The following is a 25456-nucleotide window of genomic DNA, read 5'->3' as shown; positions in this document are numbered from 1 at the left end:
GGGGGGGGCCCACGTTTTATTGAATAGACAATAGTGTGCTGGAAAGTGATGAATTTGAGTTATCCACAAACTTTTCTAAAAAATTCGGAATTTTAAAAAATAGAAAACGTTTCAGAATCCGTCTTCTTGAAAACTACGACCACCAGAATCGAGGATATCTCTTATATCATTATCTGGTTTCATATTGCCAACGACGAAGGAATCCTGGAACCAAGATGGACCACTTTCATCGGTATTGCTAATTTATGGTTCATGGTGACTTCCTCGCTTGTCTGCGTCATTTTCTTTGGAATCAAGTGTTACACCAAAATCATTAAGGCGTTGAAAAACTCGAAAATGTCGAGTTACTACGCCAGGTCAATTCAGAAGCAGCTTTTTCAAGCATTGGTACTTCAGGTTGGGTGGTTTGTAAAATACTTATGAAAAATTAAAAAAAAAGTTCAGACACTTGTCCCAGTGGTTCTAATGTACGGTCCTGTTGGAATCTTATACATGTTCCCGATGCTCAATATCGAAGTTGGATTTATCAGTACCTTTGTGACAGCTACTGTTGAAGTGTACCCTGCTGTGGACCCATTACCAACTATGTTCACTGTGGAAAATTTTAGAAAAAACTATATTATGTAAGAATGAAATGGAGGATCCTGGAAAAAACCAGAGCCCCTCAAACACAACATAATTAAAATAAGAGTTTCAGGCGGCTGCAGGAACCCAAAAAAGATGGAAGAAGTGTCGGAGTTGCAGAATCGGAGAAAAACTGTTTCGTAGCTACTCGAATTTTTTTGATGATTCCTACAGTATCCAGGAGAAAAATTTAAAATACCTTTATTTTTCTCTTCTATGTTTCGAAAGAAAACACTTCTTTTTTTAAGTAGTTTCCATGTATACTCCCAGAGGGTATATCTTATTCGTGTAAAATCGAAAAATTCTAATAAAAATTTATTATACTCCCCATAGACCGCCCCCTGTCTGCTCACATTTTCATTCAACTAACACTGTGTCTTTCCCCAAAAAATGATAGCTCTTGAACAATGGAAATCGTTCCTCAAAGTCACTAAATTGACTACTGGATCGTTTGAGATAATTTTGAACTCTTTTCTGATCCTCCTCATCATTTTTCGATCTCCAAAACACCTTGGAGCTTATAAGTACCTCATGATCTATATCTCATTGGTCGAAATCGTTTATTCCATACTAGAAATGATAACCGAACCACATGTTTTCACACATGGACCCACACTAACCATATTGCGTTACTTCAAATATTCCAGAATTCGAAGAACCCAAGGATTCTATCTTATAGTCGTGTACGGTGGAACTTTTGGTCAAGCTCTAGCCCTATTTGGTGTTCATTTCATCTATCGGTATGGTGCAGTTGATAATGTGTTCCGTAAGAAATATCTGGGGGAACGTAAACTATTCATTCTATTTTTAATACCATTAATCTATGCTGTATGGTGGTCGAGTATAGTTTTTTTCTTTTTTCGACCTAGTACCGAATCGGATGAATACTTAAGGTGTGCATAAATTATCGACTTCTTCAAAACTCTTTATTTTCAGAATTCCCCTTCTTCAAAAATACGACACCAAGGTTGAAGACATATCATACATAATAGTGAAATTCTATGAACTTAACGAAAATGGGTACCTCGAACCGGTATGGTCCACGTTTTTTGGAATGAGTTGTACCTGGGTCATGTTGTCTACATCGTTCTCTTGTGTATTCTATTTTGGCATTAAGTGCTACACACAAACCACGAAAGTCCTGAAAAAGTCCAGAATGTCTTCCTACTACGCTAGATCGATTCAGCAACAGTTGTTTCAAGCGTTGGTCATGCAGGTGTTGATTTTTAGGATTAGCTACAAAAATTAGTTTTTTACAGACTCTCATTCCAGTTATACTGGTGTATCTACCAGTCGGAATCACACATTATTTTCCGATGGTCAATATGGAAATTGGTTTATATGCTAGCGTTTTGATAGCCACAATTTCGATATATCCAGCTTTAGACCCATTGCCAACAATGTTTATTGTGGAAAATTACAGAAAAACAATAATGTGTAAAAAAGTGAATAAAGTTGGTAGAGATGCATATGGATAGTTTCAGGTGGCTGTTGGAAGAAAATAAAAAATCCCGGAGAAGCAAATGCTGAACGCCAGAATCGGAGTCAAACGATTTGATGAAAGTTATAGAAATTCTATCTGCAGCTACACGGCTATCTTAATATAGGGAATCTTAGAGGAATTGTGTTTATAAACGCCCCACCGATCACTGTACACCGTCAGGTCTAAATTTACACTCTGAAAAAAACCCTGAAACCTTTCCGAAATCTCCCTCCTTTCATATACCGTAACCCCTGTAATAAAGGTCCCTTAACTATTAACTTTGATCAAATTAATCTCGGTTCCTGTCAAAGATTTGTAAAAGTTTTCAACTAATTAATTCTTTATTACAATAATATCACAAACATTTTATCAGTTTACAAAATTTTTTCATCTTGCATAGAAATCTTGCATAGATATTTGAGCTCAAACTTGAAAAAGTGGGAGCCATTCTAATACAGGTTATACGGTATGATTTTTGTATTCATAAAAACATTATGTTTCGATATTTTAAACATTCCCACTTTGGAAAAAGTCAAGGTGTTCCATTGATTTTTGTGTATTGTGGAAGTTTTGCGTTTTCTATAGCGTTACTCGCAGTTCATTTCATTTATAGATGCGGTGCAGCGGATCACTCATTCCGTGAAAAGTATCTAAAAGGTCGGAAGCTTGTTTTTTTATGTTTGGTACCCTTGATATTTGGGTTCTGGTGGTCATTGGTATGCTGGATTCTTTTTAGACCGAGTACAAAAACAGATTCATTATTGAGGTGAGAATTATTGCAATCAAAATTGGATGTTTTATTCATTAATTTTTTTTCCACAAAAATCAAGTCTCTACCATCACATTGCAGCGAGTTTTGGCATTTTCAAGGAAAAAAAGCTAAAAACAGTTGCGGTTTACCAGAAAAGTTATTGGAAAATTTCGCAGATTTTGCAAAAACTCAGAAAGCCAAACAATTTTCCTACACAACGCAAAAAAACGAGTCTCTAGGGCAATTATGAAGAAAGTTGTGAGACTTGGAAACTTTTGGGCTAGTGAACGGATTTTAATGCCAGTCGATACTTTCCTCACTTCCAATTTTTCTTAATTTTATTTCTTAATTCTTTTTCACTTCTTTTTGTTTCTCAATATTCCTTCGTTGTTTCTCTAAATTCTTTCGTTGCTTCTCAATATTCCTTGGTTTTTTCCCAATTTTCCGTTTTTCCCAATTTTTCTTAATTTTCCTCAATTTTCGCGGTAATTCAAATTTTTCTCATTTTAAAATGGTTTTCTAGATCATTGATTGAAGGAAACAATCACAATTTAGATATTTCCCACAAAATTCGAAAATCCCAAAAATTGGCCCAAAATGAGATATTTTGTTTCGAAAATCGTTCGAACAGGCAATAAAACATTACGAATCGTTGTACCCCCGAATTTTTGTACCCCCGAATCATCAATTTTGTACCCCTAAATCAGTTGTACCCCCTTGTACCCCCGAATCATTGTACCCCCCGAATTTTTGGCCTCAACAAGGTCTACAATTTCCAGACGCTGATCCCTGTTTTACTCATGTACGCACCGGTTGGAATTCTATTTTGTTGTCTGATGTTCAATTTGGAATTTGGATCGTTCAGTAGTATTGCAACAGCTTCGATCTCATGCTATCCAGCTGTGGATCCATCGCCAACTATGTTTATAGTGGAGAGTTATAGAAAAGCGATATTTGGTAAGAAATTATAGGTTTTGAGTTTTTTAGCTTTAAATATTTTTCAGGTTGCTGTAAAAGTCCGCAGTCGAAAATGATGAGATCAGTGGTGGTGTCCATGTGATTCATTTAATTTGTATATTAGAACTTTTCACTTCGATATTTTTTCCACCAAATGAACCCTGAGGACTTTCCTGTCTCACCTGCTTCAAATTGTCAACAACGTACAAGATTTTTATAGCCATTTACAAATCAAATTGTTACAATCCGATGTATAGAAAGTGATAATCAATGAAAACAAGAATCTAAATCATTGTCCCGTTCCATATATCCGAAAGATTCTGATCTCGAACCGGTTTGTGATCCTGGCATCAGTCTAGGTATAAATTTCTTACGCAGAACAAATGATCTTTGGGACGAGAGGATAGACACTATCATCTTTCAATTTTCGGTGATAAAAACTTGCTAATGATTGCCGTTTGTGTCTAATGGGATCTTTCAGATACTTGTTTACAAACTTCGCATACACTTCGACTCAACCTTCTTTTTTTCCGACAAGAATAATATCTAGCTCAGCTCAAAGTGTAGGTGTAGGGCGGAGTTTTTTTGAAACCTACCGTATCTTGTAACGTACTGTCGAATTAAAAAAAACTGGAATCTAAAAATTTTCGCGGGCAGCGTTCGTGCACAGGTGGATCGCGAGGAACGTTATATGGGATCGCGCGGTGTTTCCCTCCCCAGGTCCTAATTTTCTCTGTAAACTGAAAATAGAGTTCACCAATACAAATTTATTGAAAATTAATAAAAATGACAAAAAAAAAATAATAATATTTATTTGCAATGCATGGGGAAATCAATAGATAATAAGAGAAAAAAAAAACATAAAAAGAAAAGAAAAAGCGAAAAAATTAAACATTTTGCCTCCTGGCTCGCTGAACTCCAACTTTTCGTTGCCTTTCTCCCTCTTTGCGTCCATTAGACGACCATCCAATCGAGAAGTTGATCTTGGTTGTTTTTTTTTCTGAAAAATTGAATAGACATTTTCGATAATTTTACTTATTCACACCGAAAATTAGTTAAGTCTAGTACTTAGAAAACGAATCTGATTGTGCAAATCCTATAAATTTATGGAGAGCCCTGAATTTCGTGTGAAGCGGTATCTCTAGCAGATTTTCGCACGTTTTTCATCATAATGTTTCAAAAGCTCCGAAAGACTGAAGTCATAGCCACAAAAGTAGAATATTCATTGCAACTTCAGTCAAAAAAACCTCGCAGGTTTTTATTTTTCTAAACATTTTCGAGCATTTCAACCACAAAATTCACTAACCTTTTCGTTTTTTTCTGTCGGTGCTGATTCTTTCACTTGTCGTGTGGCCAGTGCTGACGGTGAATGGTGGTTACAGCCGTCACCGAATCCCAAACTCCGATTCTAAAAATAAACTCATTGAGAAACTGAATACCATGCATGTTACGTACCTGTAGCTAATCACCGAAAACTTTTGGTTTTCAGCTTCAAGTAGACGAGCGAGGCGTTGAAATCCTTCGGTGGGCCTAAAATAACTTTTTTTGTGGAATTTATCGATAGAAACTTGAGGAAAACGGCTAGAAACGATGAAAATGAGTTTGCAAGTAAGAAAAGTAGAAAAACAACCGATGAAATCGTATAAAATCAAGCAAAATCGAACAAAAATAGGCAAAAATATCTGCAAATTCATCGAAAATCTGTGTGTAGATTTACGGTAAACAACGCGCGGTGCGGGATATCGGAGCGTCGTTGTGAACTTCTTCAGCGTAATTACACAATTAAATCGGCCAAAAAATCCGATTCATGTGAAAATATAGAATAATTTCACGTAAAAGAAGCAGACAGAGCATCAGGTCAATTTGTGCTAACATAGAAACCGCATTTTGACATGATTTTTTGAAGTAAACCTCGCAACAGAAAATGTTGAACTGCAGAAAATGTTGAACTTCTCAAAGACAAAATTCCGACCAAGTTCAATGGAATTCTTGTTCCAAGCCTAAAATCCAACATCTATATATGTTTTCCAAGAGGCAACATATGTCTTGGTAAACTCAGACAAGAAAAAAGTTCCTGCCGGGGGGTTAAAAAGGATGCCGGCAGGCTATTGAAGTGGTGGCAGGAGAAAGTACCTGCCGGCGGGCTAAGCGACACTCCGCTCGCCGGGATTTTAATTTGCATATTTTATTATTTTGTTTTAAAGCTAAAATTGATTATGTCTATTATTTTACTGAATTTCTTTTACGAGGTATATAAAATTATTTGTTCCGACACTGTGTACATTCTGAAAAGGAAAAGTATTGCTCCGACATTGCAAATTTCCTTATATTTTTCAGAAAATCCCAAAATGACTCCTCAAACACCTCGCGGTCGTTTCTGCAACAATGGATCTGTGTCTACGTGTCCTCCTCCGACAGGTATTTATATCATAATTTATCAGTTTAAAAAAACGTTACAGGATCTCCGGTTTCCATCGCCATTTTTGTTGTTTCACATGTGTCGTGAATCCGAATCCAATATCTCGATAATTCCTCTTTCTTTGTCTATGTCAGATGTTTTGGTTATTCTACTTCTTTCACTTTCAGCGGCTACTAACCTGTGCGATTTTCCTGTTGTCGCTCAGTCTTCCCCACAATGAACGACTCGTGGTTCCGTAGAAGCAATGGAACATCTTCCGGATCATCGTCAATTGGCACACAAGAATTGTTTGGAAACGGCGAACAACAATTGGCGAACAACAATTTGATTCCCGATTCGGGAAGTTTCTTTTTCAACGGGACGTCATCAGAAGACACCTTCTTCCCTTCGGACAGGGGCCAGAAGGCATTCGTCGCAAGCTCAGAGTTCGCCGAGCCGGCGCGTACAGAGATTACTCTGCAAAATGTCGTCGGGAAGGAGCAGCTCATAAATTTTGCGATGGACCGTCACGGAGTGAAGTTCCTGGAGATCCACTATCCGACGGATGCTAATAACGATCTACACAGAGCAGTTTTCGAAAAGCTCACCGAGTCGATGATCTTGTTCGGTGGATTGTGTAAAAATTCAAACGGAAACTTCATAATCCAGAAGCTTGTCGAATTCGCAACGCTCGATGAGCAGAAAGTGTTGCTGCAGAGAATGGTGGAGTGCGGATTGGCGGATATGTGCAAAGATAAATTCGCCTGCCGCGTCGTTCAAATCGCAGTTCAGGTATAGATATTTTTAAGTTTCAAATTTGAGCAATATCTTGTTACAGAAGTTCGATCGTTCCGTTGTCACTGATCTGATCAAAGCGCTCCATTCCTCTGATTTAGTGGACATTTGCACCGACCAGACATCGATTCATGCCATGCAACGCATTGTAAGGCATCTTCCTGTCGACATTTGGACGTTCTTCGTGGAACTCCTGTACTCTGATGGCTGTATGCAGAGACAAGTACGGATGTCGGCTAGTGCAGCAAGTCATCGACAGATTATCTGAGAATTCGAAGGCCCCATGCTTCAACGCACGCCTTCAACTTATCCATACTTTGATGTCATGCGTGGTTCGCAATTGTTATCGATTGTCATCGAATGAGTTTGCCAACTATGTCGTTCAGTACGCCATCAAGTCGTCAGGAATCATGGAAATGTATCGCGATATGATCATAGACAAGTGTCTTTTGAGAAATTTACTTTCCATGTCACAGGACAAATACGCATCACATGTCATTGAAGGAGCCTTCATCTTCGCTCCTCCCTCACTTCTCACGGAAATGATGACCGAGATATTCGATGGTTACGTCAAAGATCATGGGACGAATCGCGATGCACTCGACATTCTTCTCTTCCATCAATATGGAAACTATGTCGTTCAACAGATGATAACGATTTGTACATCTGCTTTAATGGGAAAAGAGTGAGCACCTAATTAAACTGATTCTATCATTGACATTTCGTTTTCAGAGAGCGTCGGCTTTCACCATCGGATCTCGGAATGTATGTCGCGTGGTACGAGCAGCTGCTCTAAGACTTGATTTTTCAAAGTTAGCTCGGAACACGCAACGTTTGGCTAGGTCAATTAAACTTTTTGCTGACAATAATTGTGACTCTCTTATTGTTAAATGCACTAACCTAGTTGGTCTCACATTGATCCCCACTTCTGATGTTTTATCTCCTTTCCTATCAATCCAGTTTGATGGAAACACTTATTTCTGCCCCATTCGTTACTCCCCCATTGTTGTTAGATAAGAATAATTTCTTCTGATAATAAAAACTTATATTTTGTTAATATTCTCATTTGATTTTCATGAAAAAGGCCCTGGAAGAGGAAGGGGGAAAGAACAGAAAGCATTTACCTGCCGGCGTGAAAGTCCATGCCGGCAGGCTAAAAAAAAGTCCCTGCCGCTGCCCTGCGGCAGGAACTTCCCTTAACCCGCCGGCGGGAACTTTATTCTTGTCTGAGAACTATGATTTTAACCGGTTTTTCCGATAGTCAAACAGTCATACATACAATTTGTTAAGAACCAAAAATTTTATCCTGAGAATATCAAGAAGAGAGTTTCGAGCTATTCTTTCTGCAAAAAACAATTATATGTTCTGTATTACATTGTATTCTGTATTGTATTCTGTATTACTGTCCTGTTCTGTAAATAAATGTTCTAACAGGATTCCATGAACACATTAATAGAATGGCCCACTTCTTCCCTTTTAACTTTCAACTTTGAGCCAGTTTATCTGGGTTCCCGTGAAAGATATTGAAAAGTTGTTAACTGACAAAATGCTTTTGATATCATAATACACATTTTGTCAGTTGACCACTTTCTGATATCTTTTATAAGAAACCAGATATATAGGCTCAAAGCTAACGGTTCGGAGAGACATTGTATAAGAGTGTTTATGGAATATGGATCCTATATGCGAGCACGGACGGGGCATATGCTTTCCCTGTTAACTGGACGCCCACCACCACCGACCAGCAACCACCAACCCATATAGCGGGCATAACGAACGCTATATGCGCACATTCACAGTATGGGCCACAATGCGCCCATATAGTGTTCTGCGCGATTCACCTGTGTGTCGATTTACGAGGCATCGCCCCGAAAAAGGATACTGTAAATAACAAATTAATTTATATTAATTTGGTGAGATTTTTAGACAAAATTTTGATTTCTTGGTATAAAAATGATCGCTAGCATCTCTAGAATTCGTTTTTTATCAAAAACCTGAACTTAAATGCGGAACTGACTCGAAAGAGCCAAAAGTCTGAAATATTAAGTTTTTGCCGCGCTTTTTCGTAGATAAAAAAGCGACTGTTTTCGAAATCTCAAGTCCCATTTTTTTAATCCGACCATAGTTAACAATGTTAACAATTTCCAGACGCTGATTCCTGTTTTACTCATGTACGCACCGGTTGGAATTCCATTTTGGTGTCCCATGTTCAATTTGGAAGTTGAAACATTTAGTAGTATAGCAACAGCTTCGATTTCAAGCTATCCAGCTGTGGATCCATTGTCAACTATGTTTATAGTGGAGAGTTATTGAAAAGCGATATTCGGTAAGAAATTACATTTTTTCAGTTTTTGAGTTTAGAGTTTTTCCAGGTTGTTGTTGTAAAAGTCCGTCAAAAGTGATAAGATCTTCGGTGGTGACAATGTGATTCATTTATTTTGCATATTAGAATTTTTAACTTCGATATTTTTCCCCCGAATGAACACCGAGAACTTTCCCGTCTTCCTTTATTTTAATTATCAACAACAGACTAGGTTTGATGGATATACATACGTTTTGTAAACCGAATTGATACAAGCCGATGTCTGGAAAGTGATAAATAAAAACGCGAATCTCAATCATTGTCCTCTTCCATATATGCGAAAGATTCTGATCTTGAACCGGTTTCTGATCCTAGCATCAGTCTAGGTACAAATTTCTCACGCAGAACAAATGATCTTTGGGACGAGAGGATAGACACTATAATCTTTCAATTTTCGGTGATGAAAACTAGCTAATGATTCCCTTCCGTGTTTTATAGGATCTTCCATTAATCTGAAGTGTCTACGTGTCTCAGTGCTTGAATCGAACCGAAAGATGAAGAAAAATTTCTTGATATTGTATTAATTTTTGATTTTTCAGCATTTTTTTCTTATCAGTTGGAAGCTCAATGGAGGTGATATAAACTTCATCAGGTGGAATAGTTCTTACACATGTTTTGATCAAACTATCAAGAGAAAATAGTGTTATTAGAAAAATGAAATTAATGGATGTGTCGCGGGCCCGGCCCGGCTGGACCGGGTTTTCGAAGCAAAAATTTTCAAGAGTCATTTTTTGAGAGAAATTTTGATTTTTGGGGGCATTTTATCCAAATTTCTTCATTTTCAGCTTTCAGAAGGGTCCTGGGCTAAATTTTGTACTTTAAACCGATCACTTTGGCAAAAATGTATCACAAATGAAAAGAAAAATTTTGAAATATTCGGAACCCGGAGCGGGAAAATTTTTCTCTAGCCATTTGGTCAATGACAGGAAGAATAGCGTTGGGCTTACCGTAAAACCTGTATTAGAAGGGCTCCTTAATAGAAGGCCCCCCCCCCCTGTAAAGAAGGATGCCCTTCAAAACATATCATGAAATTAAAACTTTTCCGTACTTTTTCAGTGGAAAATATTCCGGCAGTTCTAAAATTTGATAGAAATCTGTTGAAACTGTATTTTTGCTCAAAAACTTGATTGTTTTTTGTGAAATTGACAGATTTTCATGACTTTTGAACGAAAATTCGTCGAATTTTTCGATGAAAATTTTCGGGAAAAATGACTGGAAAAATAGAAAGACCCCCTCTAATTTGAGGGCCCCTGTAATAGAAGGGCCCTCCGGAAATACCTTCGAAAAATATAAGGGCCGGCCCTTCTAATACAGGTTTTACGGTATTTATAAACAAAAAAAACCTGTTTGAGTAGAGTACACAATTGAATATATTTTGTCAGATAGATTTATGCATACTAAAAATTTTGATCCTCATTTATTTTTTCGCAAAATAAATTGATTAATTATGTTACTATCTATGAATATCATTATCAAAAAATGTGCGTCTTCAACCAGCTCGCCTCAGTCACACGTTTTCTCAGATGCAGTTGATATATTCACATGTAATGCTCGTCACTATTGCACTGAAAATTCATTTGGTCAACGTACACACTTTTGCAAACTCACGAAGGAGCTCCTATGTCGTAGAGACCATTTTCCCCACAGAATAAATAAGCGTGACCAGCATCCGAGCTGTAACCATAAAAACGCCATTGACCAATTAAAGTATCGACCTAAACTTTCAACTCTTTGTTGGATTATTGATAATTTCGACATACCGTCGTGATTATTTGGGCGCATAATTTTCCATCATTCCGTGCACAACTGGCATCGGTCACTTTGCAATTACCAGATGGGATATCACTGAAATTCTCTTTTTAAGAAACACATTTCGAATTAGTGGCTAACGTCGGATTGAAAATAGCACCCGTGGGAAGATTTGCTAGCGATATTGCATTGATATCACATTCGGCACATACTAAAAATTAGATCATTAAACTGAAGCTGAAAAAAAAAACTATACTCACGATTTGGAACCGCACACGTCTCATACAAACAATCCAGTTGATTGATATTATTTCTGAAAATTTTATATTTATCTCGGATAGAATTTGATAGTACAAGATTAACTCACAATGATCCCGATGAGTATGTTCCATCGGCTTGACACGTTAAACTTACTGTAACCGTATTTCCGTCCACTGTGGAAGCAAGATTACCCATTATGGGACCATTGGAACCCTGGAAAAGTGAATTTTGAGTTGAATATGAATTATTTCAAAGTTTACATACTACAACTGCCACTGTTCCACATCTTTGGCTATCAGTCCTCTCGCAAGTTACAGAAGTCTGTTTGCATCCATCTGCGGTTGTGGAATCCCTGCAAAATAATAGCTCAACTTTTGAGCCAGTTTTCCTCGTTTTCTGTAACAGGAATGCAACAATAGTCAACAGAATAAAAATGTTTGTCAGGATGTCAGAAATATTTTGTACGTGGAATCTCGATACCTCTCACCGAGATAAATATGTTAAAAGTTGAGGGGTACACTTACAAATTAAGGAAATTTGCACCGGCGACCGGCATGGGAAGTGTCAATTTACTAATATCGCAAGATGTGCATGCTGAAAAAAATATGGTGAAAAAAATGATAATACTCGGTCATACGAAACAACTTACATGCACATTCCTCATAAACACAAGAGAGCTGTCCGATATTTGTTCTGAAAAATTGCAATCATCAAATCTGTAAATACATCAAAAAATGCTTACATTGTTCCAAAACTGTATGTCCCATCATTTTGACATAGCAAAAGAGCCGAAGCTTCCTTAGTATCGGCTGCGTCAATCAACACGCCCGTTGATGTCTAAATTTTTACAATAATTTCAACTCGAAATTGTTTCAATTCACCTGAATGGAAACTTTGTTACAAGTTAGATCATCTGTTCTTTTACATGTAACTAATGTTTCCTTGCATTTTCCCGCAGTTCCTTGCTCTCTGAAATCAATAGAAATCGATTTAATAATATTATACGAAAAAGTTACACTGATGTGAAGTCGGTTCCTGCGGGGTTACTAGTTGGTGGTGTTACCATACACATTGTACATGCTGAATATTTGTGGATTTTCAAGTTCAATTTTATAGTTGAAATTACGATTAGTAGGGGCGTCTGTGACTGGAGCATCTGTCACTGGAGCATCTGTCACTGGAGCATCTGTCACTGGAGCATCTGTCACTGGAGCATTTGTTACTGGAGCATTAGTCACTTCGCTTATCAGTTGAAGGCTCAGTCGAAGTTATATAAACTTCTTCCGGTGGAATTGTTCTTACACATGTCTCAATTAAACTATTAAGAGAAAATAGTGTTAGTAGAACAATGAAATTCATGGATGAAGTGTTTTTCCTAGAGATCGGAAGAAAGAAAATGAGAGATTTCGCCGATAACAGATGCCATGATAGCATTTTCTTGTTAGCCTATCCATGATAGGACAGCGATCATTTCAAACTTGGACGAAATTTTTGGTCAATAGACAGGAAGCCTAGCGTAGAGGGTATAAACAAAAAACCTGTTTTAGTAGAGTACAAAAGCGGAATATTTGACATGTTTCGGTGAAAGTACTGTTTTTTGAACTGGATATCTTTAAACTTGAAACAATTTGAAAGAAACTTTCATGAGTTTTAAACGAAACTACGTCGAATTTTTATCGTTAGACAGAATATCCAAAAAGTTTTCCGAAATTTCTAGAATCGGTCCCTGGAATCTTTTTCCAGCATAATTGAATGAGAATTGGCAAATCATGAAAATGATTTCCACTTTGTCAGGATTCAAATACATTAGAGGGTCTATGAAATTCAGCATGTTCCAATCGACACATTTGATGAATCTGAAATGTTTTTTGAAGATATTTTTTCTCATCTTCAGAATTTTTTGCATTTTTCGACTCACTCCTTTGCATTTTCCTCATCACTTTTTGAAAATCCTGTCATATCAATCAAGTTGTTCCAACTGTAATATGTATTATATCCCATGATAACATTTCCAGAACCGAATATATTTTTTCTTGCATGAAAATTTAGATACAGTTTATCGAACAGCACCCAAGTATGCCAGATTCCTATGAAAAATTCCATTTTAAAGGGACATCAAGCATTCGGAATTTTTCGAAATATGTTAACCACTTTGCCACAATCAAAAATTAAGTTTTACCATTCTTTTAGCTTGTCTTCGACATCCCATTTTCTTAAAAATCGGTAATATTTTGGAGATGGCAGATTTCGAACAGATTCTATACCATGAGCAAGGTTTAGAAGAGTAGACATGTTTTTGAGGATTTTTGGCTTCTGAAATTTTTAAAAATAAAAATTACCCAGTTTTTCAAACTGACCTCGTTCGCTAAAATTTGCTCTGCTTTATTCAACAAACTATTGAGATCAATATAATTTTTTCCAAATTCTTTTTTAAATTCTTTAAGAAAACAATAAGAAATGGATTATTAAGAAAATTTGGACTCAAGGTTTGTCAAAATTTTTCTTTTAAAAAACATTTTAAAATTTCAGAAAAAAACTGCAAAAGTCAGTATTGTAACTTCGAAATCTGTTTAATAACTTCAATAATTTTATCTGTACTTTTTATAATCTCTGAATATACAAAAAATAAATAGTGTAAAACAAGTAAATGCATTCAAGAAGCGTCCTCGAACATCTCCGGATGCGAAAATTCTATACAGAATACGTCAAAAATTTTGGCGACTTCTTGTTTAGCACGTTTCTCCCAGATGTCTTGCTGAAAGAATGTATTTTTCTGTATATCCATTAAAAATAAAATAACTACCTGAATAATATTATTAATCTTCAACATTTGGTTCAATCGTCCACAGTATCTTGGCATATTCAGCTCGTTTATATAATAGTTGTGCAAATCGTTCGCCAGAATTTCTTGGAATTTTTCGGTGACATCTAGAATGTCTCCTTGGTACTTTTTGCCAGCGTAGTGGAAACATAATTGGCATAACATATAGGTTAGCTCAATATCTGTTGGTTGAAGTTCCATTAATGGCTCCAGAGCGAGTCCACCCATCCATTCATCCATTTCTTCCAAGAATCCAAAGCTGAAAGTTATAATCTGAGAATCTAGGAACCTAGGAATTCAGGAATATAAGAATCCGGAAATACTACTCACAATGCCAATTGCTCTTTCGAGTACTTGGTAAACCATGAAATGTCTAAATCGACAGTTTTCGGATCACAAACCGAATTCCAGCCGAGCATTAACTCTCGTTGCTCACACAACTTCTGTCGTCGACCAGTCGCTGTCAAGGACAGTTTGTCTAGACGACTCCAGACATGCCAAATGGATTTTAATAGAAGAACCTGAAAACCAAGCTACACGGTCAGACCTACTTTTTCAGTAGAACATAGTCAATTTTGGAGGTTTGGAAAATAACTCAAAGTTTTCCGATTTATCTGAGGAACCCAGATTTTACTAAACAAAAATAATGCTCTAACTTTGTTCAGAATTCTCTGAAATTTTCAGACAAGTGAAAAAAGTCTGAATTACTTCTTCAGAGTTTTGAAGATGACCATTATCGATTGAATAATTAAAAGATTGATATCTCTTTGTCTAGGAGGGTCCTTCTATTCGAGGATAACCAATAACGCTTACCTGTTGTGCGTGTGGCAGTTGCTGAAAATCATCGAAATAGGTCAACCACCGGGTCACGGCTAGAAAATCCGTCTCCCAGTAAGTCATCATCTCATCTTTTCCCAATTTCGTCAAAATCTGAATATTCTGCCCTCCACTTGGAACATCTCTCACCAAATTCAACCCAAGTGCCAGCTTTTGTAAATTATTTTTCGCGAAAAGTGGCTTTTCAGCTCCTAGCTCCAAAACATGCGAAGCTTTTTCCAGAAGAAGCTGACAATCGATAAAATTCTTATCCGTATAGCTTGGTGGTTCGATGAAAATGATAAAGTGTGGGCGGCTGAGGAAATGCTCTACGGTCTGAAATGGAATTTTTGAAAGAAGTGCTGAAAAATCGGATTTTAGGAAATTTTAGATATTGAAAAATCCAAAAGCTAAATGTTCAAAGTTTCGAGTAGAATTCCAATACTCTGGATTTGAAAAATTTTTTGAAAAACTTTCGAATCCACTACCTCCGGCAATTGGAGAAACATCCTCTTTGTTTGTTTAGTGTTCACAAACTGTTCAGTAGCTGATATGGGATCTCTATCGAATTGAAACCTTCCCGGATCCATGCCAACTTCCTTGCACTTGTCCAATCGACATTTTTTACACGGGAATCGACCGCTTTGCCAAATTTCACAAACGTTATCTTTTTTGCATTTGTAAATGGTTTTGGCTCCTGTCGCAGCTCTTCTGGAACAATTTAAAAATCAATATTTTGACGACTGCCACCGTGTAGCTCATTGGACGTTGACCGTATAGCTCAAGTGGGCACGCTCTAGATTGTCGTCTCGCGCGAAAGTTCTCGCATTTCTCGCAATTTCCAATCGACCGTTCTCGTTCGGTTCGGTTCTGTTTTGCTCAACGTTCGGCATTGTCCCGTTACAGTACTGTCTCGCTACCGTTACGGATGTTCAGCGTTCGCGCGCGATTGAAATAGGAACCGCATACGGACCGCACGCGACCCGTTTTCAGAAAACCACTGCACATTATTTCGTGTTCCTCCGTATTCTGTCCGTTCGCGAACTCCGTATCCGATCCGATTGCGAATGATGACAAACGGATCCGTTCGCGAACTCAGATTCGCGAAACTGTCCGTAACGGACCCGTTACGTATAGAAAACCTAGTGAACACCGAAACGGATCCGTCCGCATTTTACCTGGGAACGTGAATATTTTTTCATGGCCCCAATCTTAATAGGTGAAAAAACAATGCCGAACTTTGAGCAAAACAGAACCGAACCGAACAAAACTTTCTTTGCGAGAACTGCTGAACTTTCTCGCAAATTGCTGAAGCTAAGTTTCGCGAGACGACACTCTAGTACGCTCGAGTTCAACCGTACCAGTTATGTTCATTTTTTGCATATCAAAAAAACTTTATGATTTCCTGACTATGAGTCGTAAAAATTTCTCAAGAAAAACATTAAACTAGTTCAAAAAACCGTGCACTTGTTTTCTATGACTTGTGTGTTTTGTAGCTAAATTCGCATAAACTCCTTTTTTCAAAAAAAAAAATTAACTAGCGGTCATAAATTTTGTGATGATCGTATGACCTAGTTGGTCACTAAAGTACACACAAAAATCCCCTGAAAGAAAATTTCCAGAATGTTTTGGTTCACTCAAAACATTTTAGGACATGCTTTACAAAACTAGAGCTTCAATTTTGTAGTGGTCTACTTTTTTGCCAAATGTTATGCAATAGTATCAACAACCAGAATATAATTCTAAGTTTGTTCAATATACTATAAAACTTTCAGCCAAATCGGAAGATTATCTAATACTTTTTCAGTACCGACTAGTTTTCAGTACAAAGTTCCAATTGTGATTCTTTTCCTCTACTATAACTTTGACCCCAATTATTTGGATTCACCAGAAAGTTAACAAAAATGGTTAATTGGAGAATTGATATTATCACAAAAAGTCTACAAAATTCTGATATGTTTTTCAGGAAATTAGATATATGGCCTCAAAATTAGTGGTTTCATTTATTGCTGTGTCCACGACCGACCGTCTAAACTAAGCTACACAATTTTTCTATTCCAAATTGCTCATTTAAAAAAAAACCAACCAACCGAAAAAATGCAGCACATGCTCGACAACTAATTGCTCCGAAATGGTTTCCATGCCCCGGTTGTCCACAAACTTGACACGGAAAATAATTAAGGGTTACCAGTTGTCCATCATTCATGTTTGCGTCTTCGTCCATTGGTGAAATTGAAGGAGAATAGAGAATCGAAGAATACGAACTTGTTGGGAATTGTTGGAATTGCATCATTGAGGTGTTTGTGTCCATGATCTGTATGGAAACTTTCATGAGATATACTCAAAGCTTCTGGACAACTCAGAAAATTCAGACTACTTTTATAAATATCAAACTAGAAAAACAAGAAGCTGAAATCAGTAAAGATGAACTGACTAAAGTGTGAAGAGAAAAAAAATGGAGAGTTGACTCTCAAAAAGGAGAAATTCGGCGTTTTGCCTTATCTAGAAAAAGAGAATAAGAAAATTTTAGTGGTGGTGATAAGCCGAATGTTATGACCGTTTTAAGTGATAGGTTACGAGGGGTGATGATGATTTCTGGTTCGTTTTTGAGAGGGAAAATTGGGAACTAGAAAAAGAAATTGAACAAGGAAGTGAGAAAAGATAAAAAAATCAGTTTGGAATTTAGGAATTTATAGTTTTAGGGATTCAGTGATTCAGGAATTCGAAAAGGTAGGATATCAAGAATTCACGAATTCAGGGAATTCGTGATTTCTGTAATTCGGGAAGTCAGGAATTCAGGAATTCCGAAACTTGGGAATTCGGGAATTCGAGAACTCGGAAATCCAGTAATTTAGAGATGCAGGAATACATAGATTCGGGAATTTAGGTATAAGGATAAAAAGGGAACAAGAAACACATGGGAAAAATTGCTAAAGGTTGTCCAAATCGTTGAAATCGAAAAAAGCAGGAATTATGAACATTATTTAAAAATTGTTGACTTTTGAAATTGTTAATATTCTTGAAATTTGTACAATTGTGCAAATTGTCTAATTGTCTAAACCATCGAAGTGTAAAAATCTCAAAAATACAGGAATTCAGGAATCGAAGAATTCAAGAATCGGAAAAAATGAAGAAAACAATTCTGAGCTCTTTATAGAATTCCAGAAGTTCCAAACATCGAACAATGACAAAAAGTTCAACATTTCAGACAAAGAAAAACAAAATTTTCAAAAAGTTCCGAGTCTCACAAAACACAAACTACGCGCTCAAAACAAAAATAAAAAACCGGAACCGACAAGTCGCATAAATTTAAAATCAAAGAACCAGAATTAAAGTCATCCGATACCAGACGAAAAAAATAACCAGAGAGACAGTAAGAGGTGCAGAGATATGGAAAGTTTTAGACCAGAAACTATATACATAGACATAGAGACATATTGATTTGGCACGTGAAAACGTTAGGAGGGCAGGAGAAAATAAAGGAGACAATGTTTGAATAGCATTCACAGGGGAGGAAAGATTATAAGAAGGAGACAGAGAGATGAAAATACGAGAAAGATTAAGTTGTTGTACTAACAGAGTCGGAAAATAATCAAGTGGATTTTGTCAAAGAAGAAAAAAAACTTGAGGATCATTTCTGTAGATTAGATAGTATTAGGGCAGTGTCTTGATTAAAGACCAGTTGGCAAATGCGCCCTAATGATAATACATAAAATTGGACAATTTTCTATTTCCTATACTCTATAATATTAGGTTGTTCGGAAAGTCCTTTCCACTTTTGATATGTTGTTTTCAAACTTCGTTTTCTTGAAGGGGATAAAAGCGAGGAAGTTGTCGTTTTACCGTATGCTGGTGAGGTCTAATAGTGTCTACACCCCAACGGAGATCATTCTCCTCTTTTCGTGCAGTGAGATATGCCCACCGTTTTCGCCTCTAATAATTTTCATTTTTGGACTACCATTTTATTTGTATTTCTATCTGACCTCAGATCAGCTGAAATCAATCACCAATTTGTGGAGGTTAACAACGAAGATGCACCCTTTCGAACAAACTTCACAACCTGGATTCATCAATTTGAAAAATGAAAATTCTCGTTGGACGAAAATCCCCCTTCAAAAAAGCATACGGGCTCAGATTTGGATGCGTTAAAAACCGGGATTGAAAGGGACCCGTCTCAAACTGTGCGGGATATATCAAGTACATCAGTGGCAAGCCTTTCGTCGAAAAGCCATAAATTGGGAACTCTCGGCAAAGTAATAAAAGTGGGAAGATATGGATCACACCTTTTCGCTCAAAGCAACTTTGTTTCATGTGTGGGCACCTATTTGAATCTTCTCATCCTGCGTTGCACACATGAATATTGAAGTTGAATCATTACTAGTGGCGATAAATGGGTAATGTATGATTACTATAAACAACAATCCAAGTGGGTTGACAAAGGCACTCAACCACCAGACGAAACGTGAAATTAACGTTAAAAATGGGATGTTTTCGGCATGGATGTCTACCAAGGAGTGGAGTATTGGGAGCTGCCAGATAATGGTGTCACTTTTATGACCGATAGCTATTTTTGTCTGGTGACATAATTTAGACTCCATGTGGATCTCCATTGGAGAGAAACACAAAGGTTTATTTTTTAAATCGAAATTCGCAACCTCATGCGGGAAGGAGAACGGAGACCGATCTCACTGGATACGGCTAAACGGTTCTGTCTTATCTACAGTATAGTCCAAACCTTGTACTGTCTGACTACCCCCTATCCAGCCATTTCTACCGACATCTTGATTGAAAAAAATTCACTTCAAAGCATGATGTCAAAAATGGGTTGACCTGATTTTCAATGCGCTGTGACCGGAGTTCTGGAAGGAAGGCATCCACAATTTGGTGGGACGTTAGCAGATAGTTAACAATGGTTAACAATGGTCATTATCTTCAATTTATCTGACATCGTTTTGACCTTTTTCATATCGAATGAATCTGATGCTAAAAATGGAAAGGACTTTCCGAACAACCTAATATATGGTTCCGAAATAATAAAAACCACTTTAACAGTTGAGAAAATTTTTGTTCGTATTGTATTCATGATTTTTGACATTTTAGAAATTTCAATTTATAACAAATTTTCAGAAACATTTCATTTCATTATTAATAATTTAATTCTATAACATTTGTAGTTTATTCAAGTATCCACAAACATTTCCGGATGCGAAATTTCGGTGCAAAAAATTTGAAAAGTTTCAGCCAATTCTCGTTTTACACGCCTTCCTCGGATGTCTTCCTGAAAGTTTAAAATTAATGAAAGTTCAAAAATTGCACCAACCTGAATCATATTGTTTATCCTTATCATTTGACTCAATCTTCCCAAATATCTGCTACACTTCACATAGTTTGTGTAATAATCGTGTAAATCATTGCCCAAAAGGTCCAGAAAATTTTCACAAGTTTCTAGAATTTCTCCTTGGTGTCGTTTTCCAGCGTACTGGAAACATAATTGGCACATCATGTAGACCAATTCGATGTCAGTTGGATCTAGAGCAATTATTGAGTCGATGATTGAGAAATCCATCCAATGATGAGGTTCGTCGAAAAAGCTGAAACCTCGAAATCTGAGAATTTGAAAAACGAAAACTGAAATTTTGAAAAAATTCGTATGTTTTTTTTTTCAAAAATTTGATTTTCTGGTTTTAACGAATACCAAGCATTCTTAGAATCTAAGAATCCATCAATCCAAGAACCTAAAAAACTCACAATTTCAATTTTTCCTTTGGATATTTGGTACACCAACTAATATCCACCTCAAAGTCCTTCTGATCATAAAATGAATTTTTATCCAGCATTATCTCATTTCTTCGGCATTTTTCCTTTTTTCGACTCTCCGCTGTTAATGCCAATTTTTCTAATCGAGTCCAGACGTGCCAAATCGATTTTAGAAGAGTAATCTGAAAGTTTTTCAGATTTTCAAGATCCCAAAGTTTTACGAAATGCACCTTCATGCTTCTTGGCAGTTGTTCGAATTCGGAAAAATAGCTCAACCATTTTACAGCTGCCAAAAAATCCCTTTCCCAAATTCCGATCGCTTCAGCTTTTCCGATTTTCGTCAATTTTCCAACTTCCCTATTTTTCGCTCCATCTCTAACTATCCTTAATCCGATTGCTAATTTTTTAAGACGATTTTCAGCAGAAAACGGTTTTTCAGATCCTAAATCCATAATTTTGATACCCTCATCTATGAGATACTGTATATTGATAAACGATTTTTCGTTCGGCAATAGGGGTTTAGGATCCATATAAATCACAAATAACGGTCGGCCTGATAAATGTTCGACTGTCTGAAAATTTCAGATTTTTTTTCAGAAAAAAATTTGAATAAAAAATTACTTCGGGCAAATCGATAGTTGATTTTCTAGATTGGCGCATAAAATCTTCAGTGGCAGAAATAAGATCTCTCCCGAAAATGAATTATGAAATAAATAAAAAATTTTGAAGTTGAAAAATTTTAAAAATTACTTTTATCATCCATTCCGACTTTCAAGCATTTCCTCAATTTACACTTTTTGCATGCGAACCGTCCGTTTTTCAAAATTTCGCAATTATTGTTTTGGTCACATCGGTATACAGATTTTGAGATTGTTCCAGATCTTCTGAAACAATTAATGTTGAGAAATTGAAAAATTCCGAGAATTTAAAAGTAAAAAAATGAACCTGAAAAACGCTGCGCAAGCTCTGCAAGTAATTGCTCCAAAATGTTTTCCATGAGCTGGATTTTTACAAACTTGACAGGAAAAAAATTGGAACGAATTTTCGTATCGGGCAATTTGCATTATCTGAAAAAAAAAGAAAAACATGAAAGTTTGAAAAAAAATCTCAAATATTAGAAAACGAGGGAAAATTCTGTATAAAATATCAGAAAGTTGTCAAACAGTAATTATGATAAAATTTTACACATTTTGTTAGTTGACCACTTTTTGATATCTCTAGCAGGAAGTAAGAAATTAGGGTGAAGTTCCTTGTCTACATCTCTTATTAAATTGTTCTATTTCTCTAGTGTCCTTCTGCATGAGTTTTCTTGTTGCCATGACAATTTTTGAGTCTCTATGAATCGGCGAGAAACAGAAAAGTGCGTGAAAGGAAATCACGAAAAACGAAATTAGCGAGTAAGGGCTAATAGTTCGGTGCGGCGCACTTTCAGAATAGTGTTTGAACTATTGTAATTTAGTGAATCAATAAATGAAAAGACAGTTGACAGCAGGAAATAATCAACAGAAGAGCATTGCTCTATTTTTGGTTCAGCTTTAATTTAAAAAGAAGCGCATTCATTATTTCAATCTTCATTAAAATTTGAGAAAAAATTAAATTTGGATTTTCCAAATCAAAGAGAAAACTTGCGAATTCTCGGCAACCGATCAAATAAGCCACCTTTCTGTCTCTTTGGTTTTTATGTCTGCGCCTCCATAATTTCTGTGTCTCTAACAGTTTTTTATATTTCGCAATGTTTTTGGACGGAATATGATCTTTGTGTTGATATAATAAATTGGTTTGAGAAAACTAGAAATATTTGGAATTTCAAACTTTTGGACTGAAATTTTAGATACAAAAATTATCGGAAATATGATCTCTATGATTCATATGTATTCTTTGATGCGTTTATTATCTTTTCCAATTTTTTACTAGTTTTCTCTAATTTTCCCCCTCTCTATCTTATCAGTTTTTCTCACATGATTCACTGAACTAACCCCTAATTCTTCTTCTTTTCCTCTTTTTTCCAATAAAATATTTTTTTCAATTAATGAAAAGTTCTTTAATGTATTTTTAATAAATTCAGAAAAATGACATCTGATTTTCTAACCTGCGTAATTTGTGGACAAATCGGTCAGGGCAACCATTTTGGAGTTTTCAGTTGTAGAGCATGTGCGGCATTTTTTAGGTAAGGTTCTATATGTATTGATAGCTAAAGTTTTAGAATTATTGAAAACAATAGTTTCGGTTTCGATGTTGGTCGTGACCCAGATGCTGATTTTCAGGTCATGACCTAGATTTTAATTCTTAGGTCGTGACGTAGATTTTGATTTTCAGGTCATGACCTAGATTTCGATTTTTAGGTCATGACCTATACTATTCATTTTTCAGGTTATGACCTAAATATTAGTTTTCAGGTCATGACCTAGATTTTGGTTTTCAGGTCATGGCTTAGATTTTAATATTTATTTCCATGACCCAGTTAATAATTTTTTTCAAAATGATTTTTTAAAAATTCCTCAAAAATCAATTTTCCAGAAGAGCCGCTGACTCAAAATGGAGCACTATGAAATGTATGAGTAAGCACTGTGATGGAAAATCGTAAATTAATTTTATAATTTAAAAGTCTGTTATTCCGAAGTTTTCCAGATACCACTGCAAACCATGTCGTCTAAAAAGATGTCATACCGCCGGAATGGATATTTCAAGTATTTGAATTTTTTGATTATTGGCGCCAAATTCGAATTCAAAATTTTCAGGATTCCAACACGACCGAGACGGGCGTCAGTTGGTTCCAATTAACCGGAAAAGGAAAATCCCAGAAACTGTTGAATCGATTTTGGGAAAACCCAATTTTATACATCCCTCGGATCCAACTCCAACATTTCGGCCATATGTAGACCTGAGTGCTCTGATTGCTCAGGCTATGGATATTCTACGAAAAGGACCTCCGACTCCGATAATTGCAAAAAATCATTTGAAAAAATTAAATTTCGCCGAGAGTTGTATGAGGAGAACGGAAAATCAAAGGGTGGGTTGAGTTTCGGATATTTAAAAATTGAGAAAAAATTTCAGAAAATGGAGCTGATCACCAAAAAAGAAGTGATGAGTTTTTGGGAATATAATTTGTTAACCACTGCTAAATGGTTGACCCATTTTAACAAGTTCCAAGAGTTGGATCATGAAATGAAGGTAGATGATTCTGGAAATATAATATTAAAAAACCAAACTACAGATAAAAATCTTATTCGCAGTCTGGCATGTCTGGGGAAGGTTGGACAAATTGGTAAGGACAGCGTTGTACAGAATTCGAAACAAAAAGGCTAAAAAAGTGGATCGACTAGCTGGAAATGGTATTATCACGGATATGATTGATGTGAAAACGGATTCTGAATGGATGAGTAATTATCCGATTCAGAAGTTGAGATAGTGAGTATTATAGAATTTCAAATAATATAGATTTCCTCCTGATAACTTTGGCATAATAGAAGAATTCACAATTTCAGTCACTTTCTCATTTTCAGTTTCCTCGACGGCGTCAGAATCTGCGATCTCTTCCCAATGATCGACGAAATTCAAATGCTCGAAATCACAGAAACCGAACTATCGTTCATGCTTGCTCAACTCTGTTTCCAATACGCCTCTTCTCGATTTGGCGGGAAAATTTCTGAAATAATGGAGCAATTTCTAGAAATCCTCTCCAATGATCTGCACTCCTATTACATCGAAGACTGCAAAATGCCAAGGTATTCTGGAAGACTTTCGAAACTTCTGAAAATCAATAAGGACATTCTGGAAAACGTGAGAGAGTACAGAAGTCGTGCGGAAATCGCCAAGGTGTTTAATGTGTTCAATTTGAGTTTTTCACATCCAGAAATGTTCCGGGATACTGGTTATGTATAAATTTATATATGAAGAATTACTTTTATTTTTGAAACATGTAAAATTTCTTGATTGATTCCATTTCAGAAAAATAAATGTTTAGAACGGAGTATCCGGACGAGTGTCGATCCATTTCTTGATGGCTGGAATACCATAAACCTTTTCTCTCAGAGCAATCAATTTTGGCTGCTCCGAAGCGACCAAAAATCCATTCTTCTCCAGAGTGGTCACATTTTCCACTGCAACCAAATCGGCAAAAGTTAGTCCATCTCCAACCAAAAAACCAGACTTGCTCTTGTCCAGAATCCCATTTAGAATCTTGAACCACGCTTCCTTGGCTGGTGTGGTAATTTCTGTACTGATTCTCGCGATTTCCTCAGCAGACTTTCCAGATCGTTGAGCCAGGATGAGTTCGCTGAAGGCACCGACAAAGTCTTTGAATTGGTCCACAATCGCATCTGCCCATGCTTTCTCTTCTGGAGACTTTCCGGCGTATCCGAATTTGTTGGCCAGGTAACGGATAATGGCGGCAGATTGTGGGATATCAAATCCGTCGACGGAGAGGACCGGAAGTTTTCCGAATGGAGTAGCTGGAAAAATATGGATCCATGGGTCTATGGTTCTATGGGTCTATGAGTCTATGGGTCAATGGGTCCAAAATGAAAATCAAACTCACAATCCTGAACCTTCTCCCATGATCCATCTTCACGACTCACACGAACATCTTCAAATGAAACACCAGCCAAATGGAAAAGCATACGAGCTGGTTCAGCAAAACCACGAGCGTCAAAATAGGTCAGTTTGTAGGAAGGCATCTGAAG

The 25456-nt window shown here is 36.6% G+C and overlaps 10 protein-coding genes across 10 annotated transcripts in view; 5 read left to right on the top strand and 5 right to left on the bottom strand.

The window, feature by feature from the left end:
- The window catches only part of CBG06395, a gene marked incomplete at both ends in the record, with an annotated part of 1600 nt that extends 782 nt beyond the window's left edge, over positions 1 to 818 (top strand). The window contains 3 exons of the mRNA XM_045237143.1: positions 147 to 396; positions 445 to 623; positions 698 to 818. Coding sequence (XP_045093201.1) covers positions 147 to 396; positions 445 to 623; positions 698 to 818 — 550 coding nt within the window. The remainder of the gene's footprint in view (positions 1 to 146; positions 397 to 444; positions 624 to 697) is intronic.
- A 196-nt stretch (positions 819 to 1014) lies between these two features.
- Positions 1015 to 2293, top strand: CBG06393 (the record flags this gene model as incomplete). Its single annotated transcript, XM_002647297.1, has 4 exons — positions 1015 to 1517; positions 1561 to 1840; positions 1884 to 2069; positions 2210 to 2293. 4 exons carry the CDS (start codon positions 1015 to 1017, stop codon positions 2291 to 2293), a joined length of 1053 nt encoding a protein of 350 aa, XP_002647343.1.
- Positions 2294 to 2601: 308 nt separating this feature from the next.
- CBG27351 lies at positions 2602 to 3918 on the top strand (the record flags this gene model as incomplete). The annotated part of the gene is made up of 3 exons (XM_045237142.1): positions 2602 to 2691; positions 3638 to 3815; positions 3863 to 3918. 3 exons carry the CDS (start codon positions 2602 to 2604, stop codon positions 3916 to 3918), a joined length of 324 nt encoding a protein of 107 aa, XP_045098549.1.
- Positions 3919 to 4702: 784 nt separating this feature from the next.
- On the bottom strand, positions 4703 to 6099 carry CBG06391 (the record flags this gene model as incomplete). Its single annotated transcript, XM_002647296.1, has 4 exons — positions 4703 to 4815; positions 5118 to 5223; positions 5267 to 5345; positions 6062 to 6099. 4 exons carry the CDS (start codon positions 6097 to 6099, stop codon positions 4703 to 4705), a joined length of 336 nt encoding a protein of 111 aa, XP_002647342.1.
- A 351-nt stretch (positions 6100 to 6450) lies between these two features.
- On the top strand, positions 6451 to 7804 carry CBG06390 (the record flags this gene model as incomplete). Its single annotated transcript, XM_002647295.1, has 4 exons — positions 6451 to 7005; positions 7052 to 7156; positions 7395 to 7693; positions 7741 to 7804. The coding sequence occupies 4 exons, from the start codon at positions 6451 to 6453 to the stop codon at positions 7802 to 7804; spliced, it is 1023 nt and encodes a 340-aa protein (XP_002647341.1).
- A 3085-nt stretch (positions 7805 to 10889) lies between these two features.
- CBG06388 lies at positions 10890 to 13672 on the bottom strand (the record flags this gene model as incomplete). The annotated part of the gene is made up of 16 exons (XM_045237141.1): positions 10890 to 10935; positions 10979 to 11085; positions 11131 to 11215; positions 11261 to 11330; positions 11380 to 11432; positions 11487 to 11593; positions 11645 to 11732; positions 11905 to 11974; positions 12030 to 12073; positions 12123 to 12217; positions 12262 to 12349; positions 12397 to 12460; positions 12507 to 12637; positions 13186 to 13236; positions 13299 to 13358; positions 13560 to 13672. 16 exons carry the CDS (start codon positions 13670 to 13672, stop codon positions 10890 to 10892), a joined length of 1272 nt encoding a protein of 423 aa, XP_045093200.1.
- Positions 13673 to 14071: 399 nt separating this feature from the next.
- Cbr-nhr-130 lies at positions 14072 to 17328 on the bottom strand (the record flags this gene model as incomplete). The annotated part of the gene is made up of 5 exons (XM_002647293.1): positions 14072 to 14135; positions 14532 to 14722; positions 15015 to 15353; positions 15506 to 15728; positions 17108 to 17328. The coding sequence occupies 5 exons, from the start codon at positions 17326 to 17328 to the stop codon at positions 14072 to 14074; spliced, it is 1038 nt and encodes a 345-aa protein (XP_002647339.1).
- Positions 17329 to 20270: 2942 nt separating this feature from the next.
- On the bottom strand, positions 20271 to 21838 carry CBG27350 (the record flags this gene model as incomplete). The annotated part of the gene is made up of 5 exons (XM_045237140.1): positions 20271 to 20295; positions 20766 to 20956; positions 21005 to 21346; positions 21544 to 21658; positions 21720 to 21838. The coding sequence occupies 5 exons, from the start codon at positions 21836 to 21838 to the stop codon at positions 20271 to 20273; spliced, it is 792 nt and encodes a 263-aa protein (XP_045098548.1).
- A 1005-nt stretch (positions 21839 to 22843) lies between these two features.
- Positions 22844 to 24183, top strand: Cbr-nhr-131 (the record flags this gene model as incomplete). Its single annotated transcript, XM_002647292.2, has 6 exons — positions 22844 to 22941; positions 23292 to 23354; positions 23403 to 23461; positions 23513 to 23784; positions 23829 to 23945; positions 23989 to 24183. The coding sequence occupies 6 exons, from the start codon at positions 22844 to 22846 to the stop codon at positions 24181 to 24183; spliced, it is 804 nt and encodes a 267-aa protein (XP_002647338.2).
- A 551-nt stretch (positions 24184 to 24734) lies between these two features.
- CBG06384 lies at positions 24735 to 25450 on the bottom strand (the record flags this gene model as incomplete). Its single annotated transcript, XM_002647291.1, has 2 exons — positions 24735 to 25225; positions 25312 to 25450. The coding sequence occupies 2 exons, from the start codon at positions 25448 to 25450 to the stop codon at positions 24735 to 24737; spliced, it is 630 nt and encodes a 209-aa protein (XP_002647337.1).
- Between the last annotated feature and the right edge of the window lie 6 nt (positions 25451 to 25456).

Source organism: Caenorhabditis briggsae (assembly GCF_000004555.2).
Source record: "Caenorhabditis briggsae complete genome, chrV, whole genome shotgun sequence".
NCBI lineage: Eukaryota > Metazoa > Nematoda > Chromadorea > Rhabditida > Rhabditidae > Caenorhabditis > Caenorhabditis briggsae.
Note: the sequence above shows the minus strand (reverse complement) of the source record. Positions and strands in the feature narration are given on the sequence as shown.